Source organism: Leptinotarsa decemlineata, unplaced genomic scaffold (assembly GCF_025532065.1).
Source record: "Leptinotarsa decemlineata unplaced genomic scaffold, Ldec_3_MD MMD2_tig00003736_RagTag_RagTag, whole genome shotgun sequence".
NCBI classification, from domain to species: Eukaryota; Metazoa; Arthropoda; class Insecta; order Coleoptera; family Chrysomelidae; genus Leptinotarsa; species Leptinotarsa decemlineata.
The window spans coordinates 474,814-497,457 of record NW_027412593.1 but is presented as its reverse complement, the minus strand read 5'-3'; the positions used below and the strand labels follow the sequence as shown (position 1 = coordinate 497,457).

Genomic DNA, 22,644 nt, shown 5'->3' with positions numbered 1-22,644 from the left:
AATCATCAAGTGATTATCTTCAAGAGAAAGATCATACTGAACATATTTAAAAAGTTATCCTTATTCATACCATAGATACATCTTCTAGGTACCTGCGTCTTAAGGGTCTTAAATTAATTTCACAATATTGCCTTATCTACTAGTCTTAAATTAATTTTACAATGTAACAATATGTAATAGTCAGATAAATCTAATAGTCAAAATATACTATTAGCTATATAGTAAACTATTAGATATTGGTCCAACATCGTTATTCATAATATTATTATGTTTACTTATTTCTACACTCTCATATGCATATAAATGCCTGTTGTTATTAACTTGTCCAACTAATCTTAATGAACTTGAAGTATATGGAATGGTTTCAGGTCTTCTATATTTCAAGTGTGCTAAGCGTTCCTTACATCTTATTTCCGAAAAACCGACTTTGTCTTTTGGACTTCCTGAAAGGCTCTGTAGTGTATAACTTGTTTTAAAAACCACCTTCATACCTAGTTTCTTGAAAATCTTTCCAAAGTTCTTCGTGTATTGGTGGTATGGAACTGAGATATATTTATCTTGGTTTTTGTCGTTTTTAAAAGTCGAGATTTCGTTCATTCTTAACCTAAACTTCTTCATCTACAATACCCCTTGAGAAACCGTTAGTGGCTGATATTTCCTGTATTATACGTTTTCCTTTTGTGAACCTCTCATGTGTGAGAGAAAAAGTCAAAAGATGATGCACTAGAAAATTCAGCCCAGCACATTTGTGTTGTCCACAGTGATATGAACTGTACGTTCTTACAGAACCATGTTTTTGTATGTTGTATGAACTCTAAGGAGTTTTTTATACTAAAACCTGGTTCCGCAATAGACAAGCCTTCAAATTCCTTAGTGAGCCATTCTGCTATTTGGTAGGTAGGAGACCAAAAGCTGACACGATGGGGCGCATTGATTTTCCCGGTTTGTGGATTTTTCAGAGGCAGGTGGGTTGGAAACTTGTTCCGTTTCACTTGAGGGGTAAGTATGTTGTCGAATTTCTTGAGAACGTCTTTTACTTCGGCAACGGGTTCCTGGACAATTTCGCATGTGGTCCGTTAGTGATGAGAATATTGACCCTTTCGTAGTAGTCCGATTTATCCAGAATTACTACTTTGTTGCCTTTGTCGGTTTTCAAATAGAAAACTTCTTTGTCTTTCAATCGTTTGGTAAGTTTTTTTTGTTTTTTATCGTCGTTTATTAAATGTTTCCGTTTATCTGTTATCATGTTCCTGGAGATTTGATTCCTGACTTTCTCCCGAACTAGTTCCTTCGAGGAATCAGGTATATATTGAATCGGACTTTCAACAAGAGCAACAATATCCTCAAGGACTTTCTCGGAAGACGGGATGTATTTATTTCTACTGAAATGTTATGTATATGTAGGAACCTTCAATTGGCAAGCCTGTCTAGCATTGTGGTAAAGCTGAGAAGTGAAGGTACCTTTGTTATCGTGTTGATTCAAGAACAGTGTGTCATTAGTGTTTTTGTTTTCCTGAAACCCAAATTGATGAGAAGTGATTATTTTGTTTATATTGAGATGGTTATTAAGTTTTATTTTAACTAATTTTTCAATCAACTTTGCTAGAGTTGGTTGTAAAGATATTTGTCTTAGGTGTGATGGATCATCAAGTAGAAAACAATACCAGCGAAAAATGTAGGTCTCCCGAGACGTTTTTCGGGGGTCCATTCTTAACCTTCTACTTTTTTCATATACATAAACTCCTACAGATGACATATCTAGAGCAGAGCTTCTTAAACTTTTTTATTCACGACCCCATTTATAATTGCGAGTTTCCTGACGACTCCATATAAGTATAAAAGAAAAAAAAAAGAATATTTTTGATGATTTATTCATTAGGTAACCATATACATATGAAAATATATGATTTTAGAATTCTTTCAGAAACATACAAGAATCCAAAATTAAAAATTGCACAAAAAGTTGTAAAATTGTATTTATTATAGTAACAAAAAAGTATGCCTTATTTTTCATCAGAATTGCATTTTTTACAATAACATGAATCAAAGAGAATTCTGACCGTCTGCAAGGAAAAAATTCAATGAGATGGATGTGCCTGTTTTTTATTTCTTGATAACAAATTGAATTTTGTTGGAATGTTTGACACTGCTGGACGTAAGACGTCTTCAACATTTTTTAGTGATGAACGATATTGGAATTTGATATGTATTAAAGCTGACAAAGTAACTTCACATAAATATCTGGTGTTTAATGGCAGAAGAACATTTAACGCCATATCAGCGATTGTGGGAAATTCAGTTCTAGTTATGATCCGGAATTCAGTCAAGGGTTTTTTGGAAATTGTAGTTTTAAGTTTGAGTCACTCGAAAGCTCACCAAATACCTCTTGAGCTTCAAGTGGCAGATAATCAATCTTACTTAAGCCAATCCAAAAGAGCTTTTTCGAATCCAAGCTACCTTTTTGAAATCAATATTTAACATAAAATATGTACGGAACTGTGTTTCTAACGCTTTTAAGTGGCCTATAATTGACACTGGAAAAAATTTCAAACGAATTTTTTATACTTTTGTCTTTTTTTTGATCTTTTAAATGAAACTTTCAATATTATCATCCGAAGTAAATATATCGCAAAGAGAGAAATTGAGATCGTTTGATTTCGCAAAGATTTCTGACAAATAACACCACTTGAATACCCATTAGTCATTTTGAAAAAAAGCAGCAATTTCACATTTTCGTTCGGATAAAAATATTTAGATTTCATCCTTGAACAATAATCTACTTAAACTTTGACCTCTTGACAACCATCTTTCTTCTACGTGTAATAATAAAGTTGTGTAGTTTGAATCCGTATCCTCACAGAGATTTGAAAATAAGCGGCTGTTAAGGGCATGGCTCTTAACAGTATCCTGAAGCATATCGTTCAATTCTGGTACTGATTTGTTTGCTGCAAGGGCCTCTTGTTGAATGAGGTAGTGAGTAAAAGTGATATGTTCATATTGGGCAGCTTGAAAAAATGATTTGAAACCAATATTTTTGGGGGTCGTTTCAAGGCTTCTTTTCGCTGTTCCGATGTAGAACAAACCACAACTAGATTTGGTACGCTCCTGGGGTACTAAATGGATGCCGGGGTATTTTACTGACCTGAGACAATTCCTTATTCTTCTTTTGGACTTCAAAATGGCCCTAACTCCATGTTCGAATTGTGTCAATGAACCTCTGAGGAAGTAGTTATTTTCCTTCAAATTTTAAAATTGAAAAAAATTGGATGACCTACACATTTTAAATATTTGTAAAGGAAAAAACAATTGAGTATAGGTAGCGTCATATAGAAGTTTTTTTTTAAATTCAATCCTTCCTGTTCTTCTGTACTATGTTTGTTTCCCATACAGAGTTTGCTGTGGATCGATGCATTCCAAAAACCTCTCCAGACGGAACAGAAATCGCCACCTTCGCCCAAACGTGCTACAAATTCGGCGTTGACAAAGGGGGATCCTTCGCCGATGCCAGGACGTACTGCCAAAAGCATTACGGGGACATGATGCACTCGATGACACCGGCGCAAAACTCTTTTCTTCACGCGGAACTGGACAGAAGGAAATCAAAGTTGCAGACGCAGTTGGTTTGGATTGGAGCTCAGAAGGAGCCCGGAGTGATTTCGAGGACTTGGAAGTGGGTTAACGGTGCGTATGAGTTTTAGGTGTCTGTGTCTTTTATTGTTTTCAATATCCAATTTCTATTCAACTGACTTTGATGTCATTGACTTTGAATATTCAACGCCCCAAGTAAAATATATTCATTCAAATATTATATGTGTAAAAGCTTCATTGTTTATATTCAAAATACCTTGACAATATATTCAAAATACATTCGAAGTAGCCACGTTCATTCTTCCTACATGATACATGAATGATATATACAAATATACATTCAAAATTGAATCGAAATATCTTCAAAAGATATTTAAAATATCTATAAAACTCATTCAAAGTAATCACCTGCAGTCTTCCTACTTATATATTTCGTTCAATGAATATACAGTGCATTTCTGTAATGTCCCCCCCCTTTTATTTTTTGAACGGGTCAACTCAAAAAATTGAAATTTGGGAACATGAAATGAATGCATGAATAATTTATTTTGAAGTGAAAAAAATTAAACAGAAAGGGGGGGTCTTATGATACATCTTTTTGAAGCTCCTGACAAATGCTTCACAACCCTAAAATATAATGTCAATATCTTCAACTACAACAAAATGGCGGATTTTTTTATAATTGCCTGAATACATTGACATTTAACTACATAATATGAGGTATTAAGCTTGAGGTCAGTTCCGAAGATGCTCGAAATGGTTGCCTTGAACTTCTTGACATATGAACAGCCTATTCGATATTTCACGCCGAACATTATCGAACACAGTAACGTCAATGTCTCTACAAATATTTATTATTCTCTGCCGTATATCCAATATTGAAGCAGGTTCAGTTTCGTAAACCTTATGCTTCAAATAGACCCATAAAAAAAGTCCAAATGTGTCAAATCTGGCGAACAGGTTGGCCATTCTGTAGGACATCGATAGCCTATCCATTTTAATTTTGTATGGATGATACCTATTCCTCTTCGAAAGTATCCACACAGTAGAAGGAGACACCTCACAAACATTCGCGACGGAATAAGTACTGTTCAGGATTTACTACCATCTTACAATTATTTGCACTTTCCTCAAATATTTTCTACAAATAGGAAGATTCGAAAAACGTTCATTGAAAATCATTTCGGTCTCGTGAAAGTTACGCATCGCATTGTAAATAAAAGCCGCTTCAATTTTCTCTTCCAATGGACGAAAATTGACCATTTTAGAGATTGTTGACGTGGTACCTTTCTACTAGTAAAACCGAAAACTAAATGAAAATATTCTAATTGAACAATGATGTTCATTGTCGTACCTACTGACATCTTTTCGTTTTTATAAACAAAAAATAACTTAACAATCCTTATCGGGTTGTTGGAATTGCCATATGGCAGATAAAAAGGAATATTTCTAGAAATATCGATATTAATGTGTTGGTCTTCAGGAAATTATTAAATGTTCCGCCATTTTGTATAAGGTGAAGATATTGACTTCATATTCTAGGGTTATGAGGTATTCGTCAGGAGCTTCAAAATGATGTGTCACAAAACCCTCCTTTCCATTTAATTTTTTTTTTCCAAATAGCGCCCAGTCGCCATCTTGAAAATTTCATCTGTAATTTCACTTCAAAATAAAGTATTCATGCCTCAATTTCATTATCTCAAATTTCAATTTTTTGAGTTGACCCGTTCAAAAAATAAAAGAGGCGGGGGACGTTAAAGAAACGCACTGTATAAAAATAGTAGTATCGAAAGTATTTTTCTTTTCGTATAATTCAGTGTATATAAGTATATCGAGAAGTTGTTTCAGGAGAGTTTTTTTAGCAATTTTATCGAATGAAGATGGAGAAGTGGAACATCAAAACTTTTCTTTCCCGAAAAAAATTATTCTCTCCTAAAAATATATTCTTTTCCTGAATTGATACTGAAAATATGTTTTTCTAATTATAGGCGCAGTTGTACAACGTCCAGCCTGGGGAAAAGAACAACCCAACAATTACAATGGAGAACAAAACTGTGTGGTTTTAGATGGCGGACAACACTGGTTGTGGAACGATGTGGGATGTAATCTGGATTATTTGCATTGGATATGTCAAACTGGTGAGATTCCTAATGCAACTGAAAAATGAGACATGTTGATAACCCTAACTTTCAGGCCCTTTCTCTTGTGGGAGTCCTGACAAGCTGATCAACACGACAGTAGTTGGTTCAAATTATGAAATTGGCTCCACTATTGAATACAAATGCCCCGAGGGACATAAACTTGTAGGAGATGATAAAAGAAAGTGTGGAAAAAACGGATACTGGAGCGGAGCTGCACCAACTTGCAAATGTACAGTAATGTGAAATTTTCAATATCATTTTATTTTCAATATTTTTTTTTATTCGATGATGCTGTTTTTCAATTTTTCTCCGTGGAAGGATTACTTACAATCTATTTTGAAATATTTTTAACACACCTTCGTTCATATTGAGTTATATCAGATAATATAATTTTATTGTTTTGTCAACCACGTCCTGAACAGAAAAAAAGTTCATTTTGTTGAAAATAGACTTTATTCATCAACGTAATTTCTATCAAGAGCCACACAAACATTTCAGCGCCGTACTTATATTTCAATAACACTTTTGTAGAACGATTTTATCTTTTATCTAAAAATAGGCCTCAATTCCAGCAATAACCTTTTCATTCCAGCGACATTTCTCACCAGAGAGCATTTTTCTGAGGTCTGCGAACAGCCAGTAGTCCCTGGGGGCCAAATCTGGTGAATACGGTATATGCGGCAGCAAACCAAAGCCTATTTCATGCAATTTTTCTATCGTTTTCATTGATTCGTAACACTGTGGATTGTCTTGATGAATGAGCACTTGCTTTTTCTTCAATGGGGTCGTTTTTCTGTAATTTCGGCCTTCAAACGCTTCAGTAATGCTATATAATATTCACTGTTAATGGTATTGCCCTTCTCAAGATAGTCAATTGATGTTACACCACGCACATACCAAAATACGGAGGCCATAACGTTTCCAGACGATTGTTGTGGTTTCGGGCGCTTTGAACGAGTTCCACCAGTTGCTCTCCACTCAGATGGAGTGATGGATCCATGTTTCATCAATTGTCACATATCGACGCTGAAATCTGGGTTCGTTATCTTTAAACATGGCCAAACACTGCTCAGAATCATCAAGACGTGTTTGTTTTTGGTCAACACTGAACTAGCGCAGCACTAACTTTGAACACAGCTTTCTCACAATCAAATGTTCTTGCAATATAAAGCCAACACCTTCTTTGAACATCTTTACAATGTCAGCTAACTCACGCAACTTCACTTTTCGATCATTCGAAACGATTTTGTGAATTTTTGTGTGGTGTTCCTGCTTCATTTGGACGTCCACTGCGTTCTGCATCATCGGTATCTCTACGACCATGTTTGAAGTCAGCAAACCAACGTTTAATTGTTGTTTCTGATGGATCGGAGTCCTTATAACACTTTTCAAGCCATTCCTTTGCTCGAATGGTATTTTCACCATCAAGAAGCAGTGTAAAATTAAAACCCGAAATTGTTTTTGATCTATTGTTTTGCAAATAACAAAAGTAGTGTCACTCTCAGCACAATAACTCACAAACTTATGAGTGAAATTTCAACAGCTTCCTTTTGAAGGTTAGTACTTACTGAAAAAGCGGTAAATGAAATAAGTCTAGCAACGTCTATGTGTTAGGCCCAAGAATTTTGAGCCCATGTAGTACTTATAGTACTGTTGGAGTCAAGCTAGGTGTAACTGGTTATATTTACTCATTGATAAATGAAAATGAATCTACTGTTTGGTACTACCTCATTACCTTTACTTGTTGACCTTATTACCTTCATTTGTTCTCAGCTGTAAATATCAGTGGTCTTCTAATACTTCTCATTGATATAACATTTCTGCTCTTCCCAGTATCCAAGACCTTTCATTTATATTTTAACTTCGATTGAGAAGAAGTGGGAGTAGTTGGACGGTGAATTATATTTCTCAAGTTTCCAAAACTTTCCAAGAGTAGGTACTTTCCGCAATAAATTGTGATAATAATAAATTTATTAAAAACAATCTAAATACCACTTGTAGTTTCAAACTACATAAATTTTTTTATTAATATTTGTTTCCCGAAATCTTCCTTATACTTCAGCTAATTTTCGATCTTATTGTTGTCAATCATTCCCTAAACAAAATAAAACTGGCCGCCGCTGGACGTCGTCAATCGATTATGACTTGGTCAAGGTCGCGCTTAATTCAACTTGCGCTTTGCGATCGTTTTAGATGTAGCGTCACTTCGAGAGACATCCAGCGACTTTGCTATTAGCTTCCAGAGACTTCCATCGCGATATATAAACACTACCAACAAGCAGATCAGGAAGTCTAGTTGAAAGTGCCGTACGGAGTGATCTCATAAGGCAATAGACATTCAAGTATTAGTTTGAAGTTTCAGTTGAATTGTTTGTGTTGTATTGTCAATGAAGCAGTGGGATAAATTCAGTTTAACTTTAGGGTGTACTCAATTATTGTCAAACCTACGAAGAAACATAACATCATCTTCAAAAAATTACATCATTGAAAGAATTATTCAAAAAGTGTAATCAATTTTACATTTCATTTCAATACTAAATCATCCCAATGTACTTTCATTTTTTAGCTTCGATACAAATTACAGCTAATGGTAACGTCATTCATTCATCTGATGGCATCGTTTTGACGATAAATTGGATTATTTTTGAAACGTATAAAATGGGTATAGAAACGTATAGAATCAATTTGTTACTGAATCACTGGTGTTTAATTTAAAATTTGATAAATTTTTCAATTAAATATTTAATTGAATAGAACTGGCCGATACTTGATGAAAATCTATATTAAAACCAATTAATACAGTTTATTGTATGATTTCCACTATAAAGGGTTTTACAAAAACCGCGACTTGTGTTTCGCTATACAATAGCTTCCTCAAGCATAAGCATACTTGACGAAGCTATTGTATGGCTTCGTGTCGAGGTTTTTGTAAAACCCATTATAGTGATAATCATACAATAAACTGTATTAATTAGTTAATTAAATGTTTATTCTTCAACACCTTCCTGTGATTCAATACGTTTGGGTTCATTTACCATAATTCATTTTTCATAATATACATCACTGAATTTTCAAACAATCAAAATATTTTGAAAATATGTACTTGTCACTTATCACTATTTCACTTTTTTTTGTTTTTGTTTTGTTTCTCAACTTCTGCTCAGTGCTTTTGTTTTGTTCTAACGTAGAATATATGAAAGTGCTACAAGATGTCTGCTCTTCAAACAAATCAAATCTCATTACTCAAAAGACAAATTACAAAACAGGCAAAAAAAGCTGCAATATTTCAAACCGCCTTCGTTACAAAGTTTAGAAAAAGGTCGTTTCGACGCTTAAACATGGTTGTTAGACGAATGAAATATCAAAATGTAGAACTGGAACCTCTGGTGTAGAATAAATCCAGAACATTTCCCAAACACCAGAGGTGTAATACTCTTCTCAACGCGCGTTTCACCAGCCAAGTTGACGGAGTTAATTGCGTCATCAATGGTGAGGTCATTCCATTTGGTACGGAAGTGAAATATCTTGCCATTGTCCTTGATAAAAAACTCACCCGGAACGCTCACTTGAAAAAGTTTTACACAAAGCCAGTATCTATGAACATATCGAACGATATGTGGTAAAACTTGGGGTTTAGGTCCCAAACAAATCCATTGGATTTATGTGATGATTGTCAGACCAATGATCAGTTATGATGCAATTGCCTGGTGGCCGAAGACTTTACAGAAAACGGCCCAGGTGAGGCTCTCTGGCTCACAAAGACAGGCTTGTCTGGCCTTCAATGGTGCCATCAGTGCCACACCGTCAGCGGCCATGGAGATCCTTCTAGATCTACCTCCTCTACACATTTTTCTGGAGAGAGAGGCTAGATGGACTGCATATGGACTTGTGCATATTGCCAATTGCACAAATCAATTTAATGCAGAGTACAACAGACTGTTGGTTGACACTGGAAGTCACATCATTCTGTAAATGACCTCTGACTTAATGCCTTCAACTGTTAACTACAAACTGCCTTATAAAGTACTGTTTCCGAGTAGAGAGGACTGGATCCTCCGGGAGAAGGAAATATTAAGAGCAGATAGTTATTGGTTCACAGATGGATCAAAAACACCTTCCGGTTCCGGTGCAGGTGTTTTCAGTCGCAGATCCAGGACAGAGATATCAACCTGCGACTGTATTTCAAGCGGAAATTTACGTTATTGAATTGTGTTCGGAGAGATTGGAAGAATCCAACCTCATACACAAGTCAATAAAAATATCCTCGGACAGTCAAGCGGCGTTGGAAGCTCTTAGCTCTTACCGAGCAACATCTAAATTAGTAGTAAATTGCCAAAAACGACTCTCCTGATAGGAAGACTTAAAATATTATCTCTGGTCTGGATTCCTGGCCATACTGGCCTGGAAGGCAATGAGGCTGCTGACTCACTTGCAAAGGAAGGTGATACAAGTAGCTTCATCAGACCAGAACCTGTCATTGGCATCGTTTTAGGCTTTGCCAAACAAATATTGAACACCTGGATGTCAAGAAGATTTATGGACTCCCGACAGAATCTTCCAGGATTGGCTCACTCCAAGGCGTTTATTCACCCTCCAAAGCTTGATACCAAACAGTTGTTGGACTGCAGTAGGGATGAACTACGATGTCTAACAGGCCTTCTTACAGGTCACTGTCATTTGAATCATCATATGCAGAGACTCGGATTGTCTCAATACAGTGTGTGTCGCCTTTGTTTGGAAAATGATGAAACAACAGTGCACATACTTTGTGCCTGCCCCGCTGGTGACTGAATCAGGTTTTTAGACTTCGGCAGAGCCGTACTCTTACCATCTGACCTGAAAGACCACTCATCATACAAAATAATCGGCTTCGTTAAGAAGCTTGGTTCATTTGGTAGAGTGTGATTAGGTGTGAGCCACCATAAACTCTTGCGGGTTGCGGTGGAGGACACTCACTTTGGACTTAACCTAACCTAACGTAATTGCGTCGAAGCTATTTTATGGATTGGATGGCCTTGGTGTAGGGACGTTTCTGCGGTTTCTGCGATTATCAAAGTGTTCTGATAGTCCCCAAAGCAGGTACTACCCAATTGGCAGAAAGGAAGCCACACTCACTACCAATAGAATAATTTCAGAGTCTTTTTTTGTCCTTTGACCTTTTTGACCTGATTTGAGAGCAATTAAGTATAGGGAGCCAGATTTTATCATTGTTCAGTTGAAATAATTTCATACTCAATAGACTGTTAAAGTTTTTCAGCTCCGGCTTAAACTCCAGTTTTGGAAGAAATTCATATTTTGCAAGTGTGAAGAATATTACGAGATAGATACTTATAACTTATAACTATACTATATTCTTATAACTTCCCAACTCCATATCGAAAAATCTAAAATTATTATTTATCAACAGACCTAGACTGTGGCGATCTTCCCGGTCTAGATCATGGATCAGTATCCATTGAAAATCAGATAACTACTTATGGATCCAAGGCTGTTTACACCTGTCACGAAAATTATACGCTCATCGGGCACGAAGTAAGGATTTGCGGTGATGATGGAAAATGGACAAACTCTACTCCACTATGTTTATTCGACTGGTGCCAGGATCCCCCAAGCATTCATGGTGGAAAAGTTACTGTTACGGGTCATAGAGCAGGGGACACAGCTTTGTATGTCTGTTATCCAGGATATATTATTTTTGGAGAAGAGGTGAGTTTCACTCCATTGTTCAAAGGTATGATAATCAAAAATTATTGATTGTGTAATGGGAGTTTCGTGGTGGCCGTGGTAGTGGACGGACGTGCCGATAACGTCCGTCCACAAAGAAGGTACGCCGATGCCATGTGCTATCGCGGGACTTTTATATATGTTGTGATTGTTTATGTGAAAGTCATTAATATATAAAAGTTTATGTGGAAGTTTAGTCAAAAATGTTCAGTGAGGGCCCCCTTTATTCACACCGGTATCCAGGCCGGGGTGGTTCGGATAACCATATAAAGGAGGCCATAAATGTGAATTCAAAAAGCCAAAGGTCTCCCGAAGAGGAGGCGACCCAATAAATATATATGTGGAAAAAATCAAAAAGTCTCGCGAACAGGAGGCGACAATAAAAAGTTATATTGTTTTTATCAAAAACAAAAAATCGACAAAAAATGGGTGGCAGCATTAATTTAGAGAGAGAGAGACTGTGTTATGCCTAGCGAAGGCTACGTATTCTAGTATTTCCTTTTTGGAGAATAGAAAAATTCATTTTACTTCAGAAATTTAAACGCCATGCTTGGTGTCTCATAAAAGTTAACGATGTCGGAGAATCACACCATCGAAGCAAACATTTATCGGTTATCAGCCATGAAATGTTTATAAAAACCAGCTGTGGTTTTTCGATGGACGCGTAGTCAGAATAACCACGTATTGTAACCGGCAAAAGGGAGACAAAAATATGTCAGCTTTCAGACCATGTATCTACAGACCGCTTAGCTAAGCGAAACATGGTTTTTCCCCTGAACCATCTTAAATGAGGAGGGGCCATAGGTTAATTAATGATAAGTTTTGCAAATCGAGATCAACTGAGGAATAAAGAACCTCTCGCGATTGATCGAGAAAGGTAACAAAAAATTATGTCAGGGTAACTGCGATTTCTTGAGAGTTTGTTGAAGAGAGCCGTCGAGGGGAGTTTTATGAAAACAGTCGGCGCGATAGAAGCTTCGCGGACGAGTCGAAAGGGAGAATTTCGTCAAGCGGAGTCAAGTGCTACAAAAAAAGGAGTTCAATACGGAAACCGGGCGATTGAATCGATTTCAACTATTTTTCTGTCGTAAGGTGATCAAAAAGCGTGTAGAGTTCGAGCAGGAATCAAGCCGTTCAATGCGAAAAAAAAATATAAATTTCGTAGGTAGATATCATTTTTTCAACACTCCATAGTAGGTAGTAGCACAAAATTTTAGTTTTTTTAAGTTAGATTATTATTATTAAGGTTAGATTATTATTTTCTTTTGGTTCCTGTTTTGTTGTATCATGTTCTTTCATAGAATATAGTAGTTTTAAGATTGAAAGCCGGTTTTTATTTTAATTACACTAACCTACATTGTAGGTGAGTAAGTATAAAGTAAGTGATTAAATTTGGCCCCTCCTCTACAACCCGCTAAGGATTCATTCATACTCGACCAAATGAATCCGGCTTCTTCACGAAGTTGATTACTTTATTTGGTGAGTGACATTAACATCAGCTGGCAAGAGTGGGACTTGGCCAAACGCAGAAAACCTGATCCAGTCTGCGACGGGGCAAGCACAGACTATATCCCCTGCTACCAGGGTCTGACTTTCATTGTAAAGAATAATCAACTCCAAAAGGCTGACAGACTATCACGACGAGGCAAATTATTATTCGAATACCTTCTTGATACTGAAATCTACGATTATTTTCCTTTATTTTAAAGCTTACTATGAACAGTCTTCCCAATATCCGTGTTTGCCAGAAAAACACAAAAATATTCATGTATGCTACATAAAAATAGTTTTTGAACAGTACTTGTTGGAAAACAGACCTCAAACACAATTAATTTATGATTCAACACTAGACAGTGCATTTCCACTAACGAAAACACCATTTATGTGTTACATAACCCCTTCAATTCAAACCATTTATGTGATCGACAACTTTCAATGCAAGGCAACAAGTTGAAAATCAAAGCCCGAACAACGTGAGTTTGAAGGTGATCGACAATGTTTCATGATGAATTTCCTTAGTTCGGACTTCCATTGTCTGATATTATATAAAATGATTCGAAATCCGTGAAAGAAATAAAAAGAAGTATTAAAAATTAAAGAAGAAGAATAAAAAAGAATAGCTGAGAAAAAAAACAATTATATTAAGCAAAAAACCTGAAATGAAATAAAAGTGAAATAACAGACAAAAAAAATGGATAAAATTGAACAGAAATTAAAATAAAATTAAAAAGTTAAGAGATTCCAAGCCATGTTACTTCAAGACGTTTCGATTGTTAGTATCCACAATCGTCTTCGGGTGATGACTGGACTAATTCCTCCGTAAGCTGACTCAAATGACCTATAAATAGTCAGCTCACTTTGGTTTTTTGCTTAATATAATTGTTTTATTTTCAGCTATTCTTTTTTATTCTTCTTCTTTAATTTTTAATTCTTCTTTTTAGTTCTTTCAGGGATTTCAAATTATTTTATATAATATCAGACAATGGAAGTCCGAACTAAAGAAATTCCCAAACAACGTAGTATTTATGTTTCAATACCAGACAACGCTTTTGGACCCGCCATAGTACCCGTCAGTGGTACTAGGCTGAACCACACATGCATTTATGGGCTCAACTGTCCTTAAAAACAAGCCTGAGTGAATAAGACAGTCCTGTTTACCGTTGATAATCAAGGATTGAGTTCTTTGTCGTTCCTATAGATGGTGTCTTCGTGAGCGAAGATGTCAGCGTCCTTACTCACTCAGGCTTGTCCTTTAAGGAGAGTTGAGTCCTGCAATGCATTTGTGCAACTGCGTTGTAAACCTATTGAATATCATAAACAGTCCGTTGGCTCTCAGATACTTCCCCAGAAGGTGGAAGCATACGATCGTCGTCATGATCTCGAAACAGGATCAGAACCTGCTGTTCCCGCAAAACTATCGCCCGATCAGTCTTCTTTCGTCGACGACTAAGCTGGCTGGAAGAATCATCCTGCAAAGGCTCAACGAAGAAGTTGAGAACCGAAATGTTCTGCCCAACAAACAATTCGGCTTCACGAGAGAGCACTTCACCGAGTTACAGGCTCTGAGACTGGTCAAAAACACCATCGAAGAGCTGAACAATAATTGAAAGTTCACGTTGTCCTCTTAGACATTTCAAAGGCCTTTGACCGCGTATAGCACGAAAGCCTTCTTCACAAATTAGTCGCGTTTGACCTGCCTCGGGGCCTGATCCGGTGGATTGGATCTTTCCTGAAAGACAGAACATTTCAGGTTAGAGGGCTCCCTGTTTGACAACAGGGAGATCCTCGCTGGAGTGACACAGGAAGCTGTGCTCTCTCCCACGCTATACTCATTTTACACCAGCCACCCTCCGAGGTCCGAGCGTCTGAAGGTGTCTCCCTATGCCGATGATACGGCTCTCCTCTCATCTTCCATGTGTCGCGAGCTCGGGATCGCCTTCATGCTTGTTTTGGTAAAAAATAAATAGTCCTTACTCTTGACATGTGAGACTCCGTGAAGTAAGCTGGACCATGATCGTATTCTTCATTCCCTTAGCACACAAATAATTTCATTCGTTTTTTAGGTTATTTCCTGCCACCTTGGAGGAGAATGGTCGGGAAAGGCACCAACGTGTAAATACGTCGATTGTGGCTCTCCCCCCAACATTGATAATGGGCGATATGCTCTCATCAACGACACAACCAGCGTTGGTAGCATAGCCGAATACACATGTGCACCAGATTACTGGATGAATGGTCAAAGAACACTGAGGTGCAACAGAGAGGGAAAGTGGTCGTCAGACGCCCCATCTTGCGAATGTAAGTTGTGAGTTTAGCAATAATGATTTGATGTAGTTCTGAAAAAATTCCATAGATGGCGTATAAAGCGGTTGATGGATCAGAACTCTCATAGCCTATCTACTCGTGCCGATGTTTAATTAGGTTTATAAGAGTATGAACTTTCATAGCTGGAGATATTTTGCGTGTTTGTTGACCGTGGTCTTCAGGTTTTCGTTTCGTCTTTAGACATTGTCAAAGTCGATGAGGAAACGGACAAAGTGTACAGCAGATACATGCAGTATTGGTTTGGGTCTTCATTTCTTCTTCATCATTTCATTTCTTTTGATTGAATTAAATGACCTGATACGTGTGCAGTTGAGTGCAGTATGACCCAGGCAATAATTTCTATTATGTTCAGAGAGTCGATAACTCATACTTCTTCTCGTTATTCCAGTGTAGACTGATTCACAGCTATCTGATAAACCCCCGATGTGGCTAAAGACCCTTTGAGGTCCTTATTTGACTCAATGTATCTGATGGTTTCAGTTGGCCTAACTATCGATTTCAAGAAACCTCCTGATCAGGTCCGTAACATTCTTCACATAGGTCAGGAGAGTTTTTCCATTGACAGGCTTATTTGGAGTTACCTTTCCATTGTTTTTCCTAGATCGTATTGTTCACTCGAATTTGGCTATGTTATGACCATTTCCGTCGGAAACATCTCAACTGAAGTTTGGATGTACCAGTGAACAGACATGAAGACGGTATATTGGGTCGTTTGAATAAAGAGAAGTTGAAGCTTTTACTCTCAATCTAGTGTACTAGAAAATCCCAGAGAGTTTACCTGACCCTTTGTAGCTCTGAATCAATCTACATTAGAACCACGCTGGGAAAAAGCCATAAATCAGAAGTAGGAAAGGTGTACTCAGAGAAGGTCTCTCGAGTTATCGCATCTGGAACTCAGGACTATCAATAAAAAGGATGCGATAATTAACATTAGTAAAGTTTAGCTGCCAGCACTCAACTGCACACGTATCTGGCCACTCATAGAACCCGAGGCCCAAACCAAATTATGCAATATCTGCTGTGAGGACAACTAGACGAAACGCCTGGCCTGCAGATTGCGGCCGATGAATCCGGAAAATAGTTTGACAAAGTATTTCAATAATGTTTTACAGTAATCACCTGCGAAGAACCAGAAGTACCTGCTGGAAGCTACGTTGTGGGTTATGACTTCAACGTCCATTCTACCATCGAATACAATTGCGAGGTCGGTCATATTATGATTGGCGAATCAACACACGTATGCAACACTGATGGAGAGTGGTCAGGGATCATTCCCAATTGTGAATGTAAGTATATAATGCTTCAAGGAGTATAATTTCCCGAAATATAACCAAGTTGATTTCAGATATCGATTGTGGAAAAGTTTCTGATGTGTCCAATGGGGACGTTCAATACATTAATGAAACGACATATCTGAATAGTGTAATAAGCTACAGTTGCAATAAGAATTATCGACTGAATGGAGTACCAAAGAGAATATGCCTTGAGAGCAGAGAATGGTCTGATTCGGAACCTAAATGTGAAGGTAATTGTCACTATACAGTGTGTAAAAGCCAAATGGAATGAATTCATTATTTTGGTTACGGTCAATATTTCAACAAAATCCCGAATCACGTCAAATTTAAATTATAATTTGACATACTTTAACGGAATAATACTACTCCTACCTTCAACCCACGTCGAGTGATAGGTACAACCCCCAATTTTTTAAGAAGTATAGGCTTGTGATATATCGGTTGAAAGGTCTCTTCATTCTCTATTCAAAAATGTTATCGCTTCCAACTTTATTGCAACAATTGAGATAAAATAAATTAAAATCATGTGGTTACCGAAATTAGTTAAAATACACTAAAAACTTATTGCAATATACTCAAAACTTATTTCATGTTGAGGTATTGATAATAAGAAAATAAGCAAAAACCATAGCAATGTTCTTTTTATATGGTATCCTTTAAAAAACCGTAAATAATTTCCATGGCAACGTTAGTTTAGAACGCCTTGTCAACTTGTTTTGTATGTTACAACAATAGTTGTCAGTATTTTAGTTCAAGTTTAAAGTTCGTTAACTTCAAGTCTGACAAATGGTTAGATTAACGGAAATGCGTAAAATAACAGTTTTACAATTGATTGGTTACGGGGTGAAACCCGAACACAACAGGAAGTAGCTCGCCTATTCCATAAGAAATTTCCTAATTTATCGCCCATATCTCAAGGAACAATAAGCAAAACAGAGAATCAGTTTCGCGAGCTTGGTTATGTGGGGCAGATAAAAAAAGCAGCTGCCAATGCAATGAGTGATGAACTCAAATCAGATGTGACGCTTGAATTTGAGGAAAACCATCATACATCGAGTAGACAGGCATCCACTACATTCGATGTTATTAGCCATACATCGATAATAAACATATTAAAAGGAAATAAAATGCATCCCTATAAAATGATGCCTACTCAGGAGCTCATGGAAGACGATTTTAATAGAAGAACTTATTTTTATTAGCAAATGATGGAAATGTTGGATAACAATATAATCCAATTAGATGACTTTATGTTTTCTGGTGAGTGTACTTAGTTATTAACAGTCATGCCAATCGGCAAAGTTGCCGCTGCTGGTCAACGGAAAATCCTCACTGGATGAGAGAAAAACACACGCAATAGCTTTAAAAGGTTAATATTTGGACAGGGATTGTAGGAAACCATATCATTAGTCCCTTTTTCATTGAGGGCAACTTAAATGGCGATAATTATTTGGAACTATTTGGCATCATCACATTACCAAGTCCGGCAATACCTCGATACAACATTTCCCAATCGGTGGATAGGGAGGCGAGAATCGATTGAATGGCCAGCGCGATCAACCTGATCTTTCATCATTAGATTTATTTTTATGGGGATATGTAAAGAGCAATGTGTACAAAACTAAGCCTTCAGATTTGAATGACTTAAAAGAACGAATAACGCTTGCGATTAAGTCGGTCATGCCTGATATTTTAAATAATGTTAAAAGACAGTTTTAATTGAGATTAGGATGTTGCCAAGACGTTCGCGGTGAACATTTTGAACATCTTCTTCATTAACATCCATAGTTCTTTTTCGTTTTCCACATTTCATTACGTTTTGCATTACATTTTAGTATTTGAGTGTATTTTATCGAATTTCGGTAACCACATGATTTTATTTATTTTATCTCAACAGTTGCAATGAACTTAAAAGCGATATTATTTTTGAATAGAAAATGAAGAGACCTTTCAAAAGATATATCACAAGCCTAAACTTCCCATTTTAAAAATTGGGGATTGTACCTGTCATTCGACGGGGGTTGAAGGTAGGGGTAGCCGTTGAAGAATGTCAAATTATATAATTCAAATTTGAAGTATTTCGGGATTTTTTTTAAATATGTACAGTAACCGAAATAATGAATTTATTTCATTTGGCTTTTACACACTGTATAGTATAAAACAAAGTAGCTTTCGTCTATCAAGGATCTCTATCTATCGGATTTTGATGAGGATTTTTGATAGATAGAGGAAGGTTTATATGTATATAACAAGCATAATATAGTAAAGAAACACTGATAATTTTAGAGTTTTCTAATGTGAACCCTACTAGACAGATCAAAAATGTACTAAAGTATTGGACACTTTTAAAAGGTCTACAAGCAATTATATATGTCTATCTCTTAGGGATAACCCACAATAACCATTTTTAATCCTCGAGAAATAATGGCTTATTTACGAAGCGATTTAAAGCAATACAGCATTAATTATCCAATTAAGTACCTTGAATACATTGTGCATTTAATATAGATCAGTGTGGCCCTCTACAGCCTGTAATTCAAATGAATATATTCAAAGATATTACAGATTTAAAACGCAGGTGCATAGCGGTTGCGGCGGTACTGGCCGGGAGGCCTACGGCGCGTTCCTTTAAATAGCGCGTCGCAGGCCGCGCTTCGTCCTATAGGCATTTATGCCTAGTGGCGATCGCAGGCGTTTATATGTATATTTAGTATCAGCATTGCACCGGGGCGGAGCAGGGGCGGGTCGCTTGTTAGTTATATCACTTCCTTTCGTTCAGAAAGTATGAGTTAAAATTCATACACCGAATTTTGAAATAAACCACTTGCCAGGTTATCTAATTTCCTTGACAATGCCAAAGATAAAGTGGACAAGTTAGAGAAATCTGTGTCCACAGTGTATTAGTGTTTATGTGGGACAATGTGGCCGAAATTTCTCAAAACGGTATGCTGCACATGAAAGGTCCTTCAGACTAGGTAAAAATTATTCGGCGTTTCCAAACCATTCCTTGGGATGCAACCACAAGTTCCCCCTATGCAAGGAAGGGTTGCAAACTCAGTTATTTGAAATCCTTGGAAATTCATAAGCATAAACATTGCAGGTGCAACCTGTTAAATGATCAAATCGATCTAGTTTACTCACCGGTTTTCAAATTAGCGTATCCACGTTGTCACAGGTAAACAATATTCAGGTACTCAAGTTAAGTTTAATGTATAAGTTTGAGAATGTCTTTACGGGACAAAACTGCAGTAACGTTAGTTACAAATGGAAGTGGTAGAAACATAGAAAGTTTCAATTCTCATTTTTGAAAATATTTCAGAAACACCTAATGCATTCATGCCTAAAACTTTTATGCCAAACATCGTTTTATAACTTCATTCCGTCATTTCAAATTTCTAATGAAAGCTCTATGGTGACATTGTATTCACTTATACATTAGAATTAAGTTTAAACAGGCTTATTCCTAAATTTCAGAGATACGATGCCCTGAACCAGTTTTGGCAGAGCACAGCATTCTATCTGTTACCGGGAATGACAGAATATATGGCAGGACATTGATAAGAACAGCAGAATCTACAAATGTTGGTGCTACTTCCTACAAAGTTGGCGCCCTTTTGAAATATAGATGTGAAAGGGGTTACAAAATTGTTGGAGAGCCACTGAGTACGTGTGAGGACACTGGAAAGTGGAGCGGAAATGTGCCGCAATGCATATGTAAGTTTATTAGTAGGAAAAAAAATCTTGTGAGGGATAAACTCATGAATAAACCATAATTTTCAGATGTCGACTGCGGCGTTCCAAAAAAAGTGGAAAACGCCAAGATTATGCTGCCATCAAACGCTACCTACTACGGAGTTTTGGCCTTATATACTTGTGATGACAACTACGAGCTGGACGGGGTTTCACGGAGGTTCTGCCAGGAAAATGGAACTTGGAGCTCCGACTCCCCCAAATGCAAAGGTAAACTTTTCTCAATGACTGTTTCACGCGTATGTTTCTTAAATGATTTCTGAGGAAAGTACCTAAATGTCTACTGAGGATCGCACGTTAAAATATAGGACCTCGTTAAAACTCAGCTCGCACAAGTTTCGGCTCAAGAGGGGTGTAAGGGACATCAGCTGGTTAACGGAAAAACAAATTCCAAAAGACCTATTTCTCGTCTAAAATTATTTGTAATAATAATAATAATAATTTTATTAGTTTCAAGAAACACACAGTTTTTAGACACGTCGCGTCGATACAGTTTCTAAAATAGGTTTGAGAGATATAAGATTCGTCAATATATTTTCTAAAAAATGCTTGTAGATAAATTAGATTTACAAAAAAATACAAGTTAACAAGATAAAATACCAATCCTATAAAAATTGACTGAAATGTACAGCCATGAGCTTTTACAAATTATAAATCACACAGCTGACATATTATATACAGGCTGATTCACGGTGGATGGCACATTAGAAGTTTCTGGTGAACCAGACAACGGATCACTTTGAAAATTTAATGGAGTGCATATTCGGACATTCTCTAGCCAACTAAAATATTTTCGACAATGCGGTGATGCCGCTTCTATTAGAAAGCAGTAGCAACTTTGATTTTTCAAATGGAACACTCTCTATATAATATTATTTTTGGAATCTCCAACAATTGCCCGACAACTTTTCTTGATATTTCTCTATACCTATCTGTTACCGTTTTCGAAATAAAAATCAATTTCAATTTTTTTCTTCGAAAATCATGACTTCTAAAAATGCCGATATCTTTTAGTTAAGAAGTACTATGATATCGAAATTTGGTTTGGAGTTAGGTGATACTTGGACACTTCCCACACGTCAGCCTAATCGCCGTTACTTCAATACAGGGTGGTAAAAAAATACAGTTTTTTCGTTTGCTTGAAAAAAATGCTGGAATTTGATTATTTTAAATGGAACACCCTGTATATTATTGAAAATTCGGGAAGCTGCTGAAATTTGCTTCCTTTCTATGTATATCATACCTATACCTAACTAGTCAAGTTTCGGACTTATGAACATTTATTTGTGAAAATGTCCCTTCAGAATGGTATTTCCATTCGGTATTTGGTAAGCAGGCCATGATTACTATTTGACAGTAGCGTTGTGACATTCTCCTAATAATATCGACATTTTCGTCACTTCAGAAGTTGCAAATACCTTCAAAACGATGGAACAAAACTATTCAAACGAAGTTCTTATGAATTTGTTTATTATTTTTGGACAGTGTGACAAAATTATCAGCAGAACATGTAGAAAGTTCAATGAAATGTATCCGAATCTACCGCCAATGAACCTCAAGAAATTTATACGAATTCAGAACAATTTCAATATGTTTGGATAAACTTTAAAAAAGCACCAAGAAACTTGAAATTGGAAATATTGATATGAATAATTATAAAAAAGTAAAACAATCATGTGGAATATTTCAAAATATGTTCGAATCGCTGGCCGTTCACTTCCAAGCACTTTAAAATGCGGGTGTTGACTGCTTTCGTGGTTGCAGATCTGATTTCATTGGGATCCAAATCTTCAAATGTTTGGGCAATCCTTTCTAACAATTCATCTCTCGAACGCACGGGTATTTTGTAAACTTTTTCTTTAAACATTCCCCACAAATAAAAATCTAATGGATTAAGATCGGGTGATCTCGCTGGCCAATTCCATGGTCCCAAGCGCCTCATCCACCGATCGTCAAATAGTCTATCCAGTTCTGCGCTCACATCTCTTGTGCAATGTGCAGGAGCTCCGTCTAGTTGGTACCAACAGTTTCGATAATCTTCGAGTGGCAGATTATCCACGAAACTGTCTACAGTATTCTCCAAAATATTCAGGTAGCTTCTGGATGTTAATGACTCCTCGTATATCACGTACCTCAATTTGGCCGGCTTCTTTTGTGACGTGAGGATTTTCACTGGACCAATAATGACGATTTTTTCTATCGAAAATCCCTCCTCTCGAAAATTTCGATTCATCAGTCCAAATAATTTTATTTAAAAAAAGTGGATCTTCTTGAATGCGTGTCAACAACATTTCACAAAATTCTACTCTCTGTTGAGGATC

At 36.7% G+C, this 22,644-nt stretch overlaps 1 protein-coding gene across 1 annotated transcript in view; it reads left to right on the top strand.

The window, feature by feature from the left end:
- fw (CUB and Sushi multiple domains furrowed) overlaps nt 1–22,644 on the top strand; it is a 117,764-nt gene that overhangs the window by 78,154 nt on the left and 16,966 nt on the right. Inside the window, exons 5-13 of the mRNA XM_074178231.1 lie at nt 3,391–3,681; nt 5,577–5,726; nt 5,782–5,958; nt 11,137–11,435; nt 15,017–15,251; nt 16,391–16,564; nt 16,624–16,803; nt 20,048–20,287; nt 20,354–20,533. Coding sequence (XP_074034332.1) covers nt 3,391–3,681; nt 5,577–5,726; nt 5,782–5,958; nt 11,137–11,435; nt 15,017–15,251; nt 16,391–16,564; nt 16,624–16,803; nt 20,048–20,287; nt 20,354–20,533 — 1,926 coding nt within the window. The remainder of the gene's footprint in view (nt 1–3,390; nt 3,682–5,576; nt 5,727–5,781; nt 5,959–11,136; nt 11,436–15,016; nt 15,252–16,390; nt 16,565–16,623; nt 16,804–20,047; nt 20,288–20,353; nt 20,534–22,644) is intronic.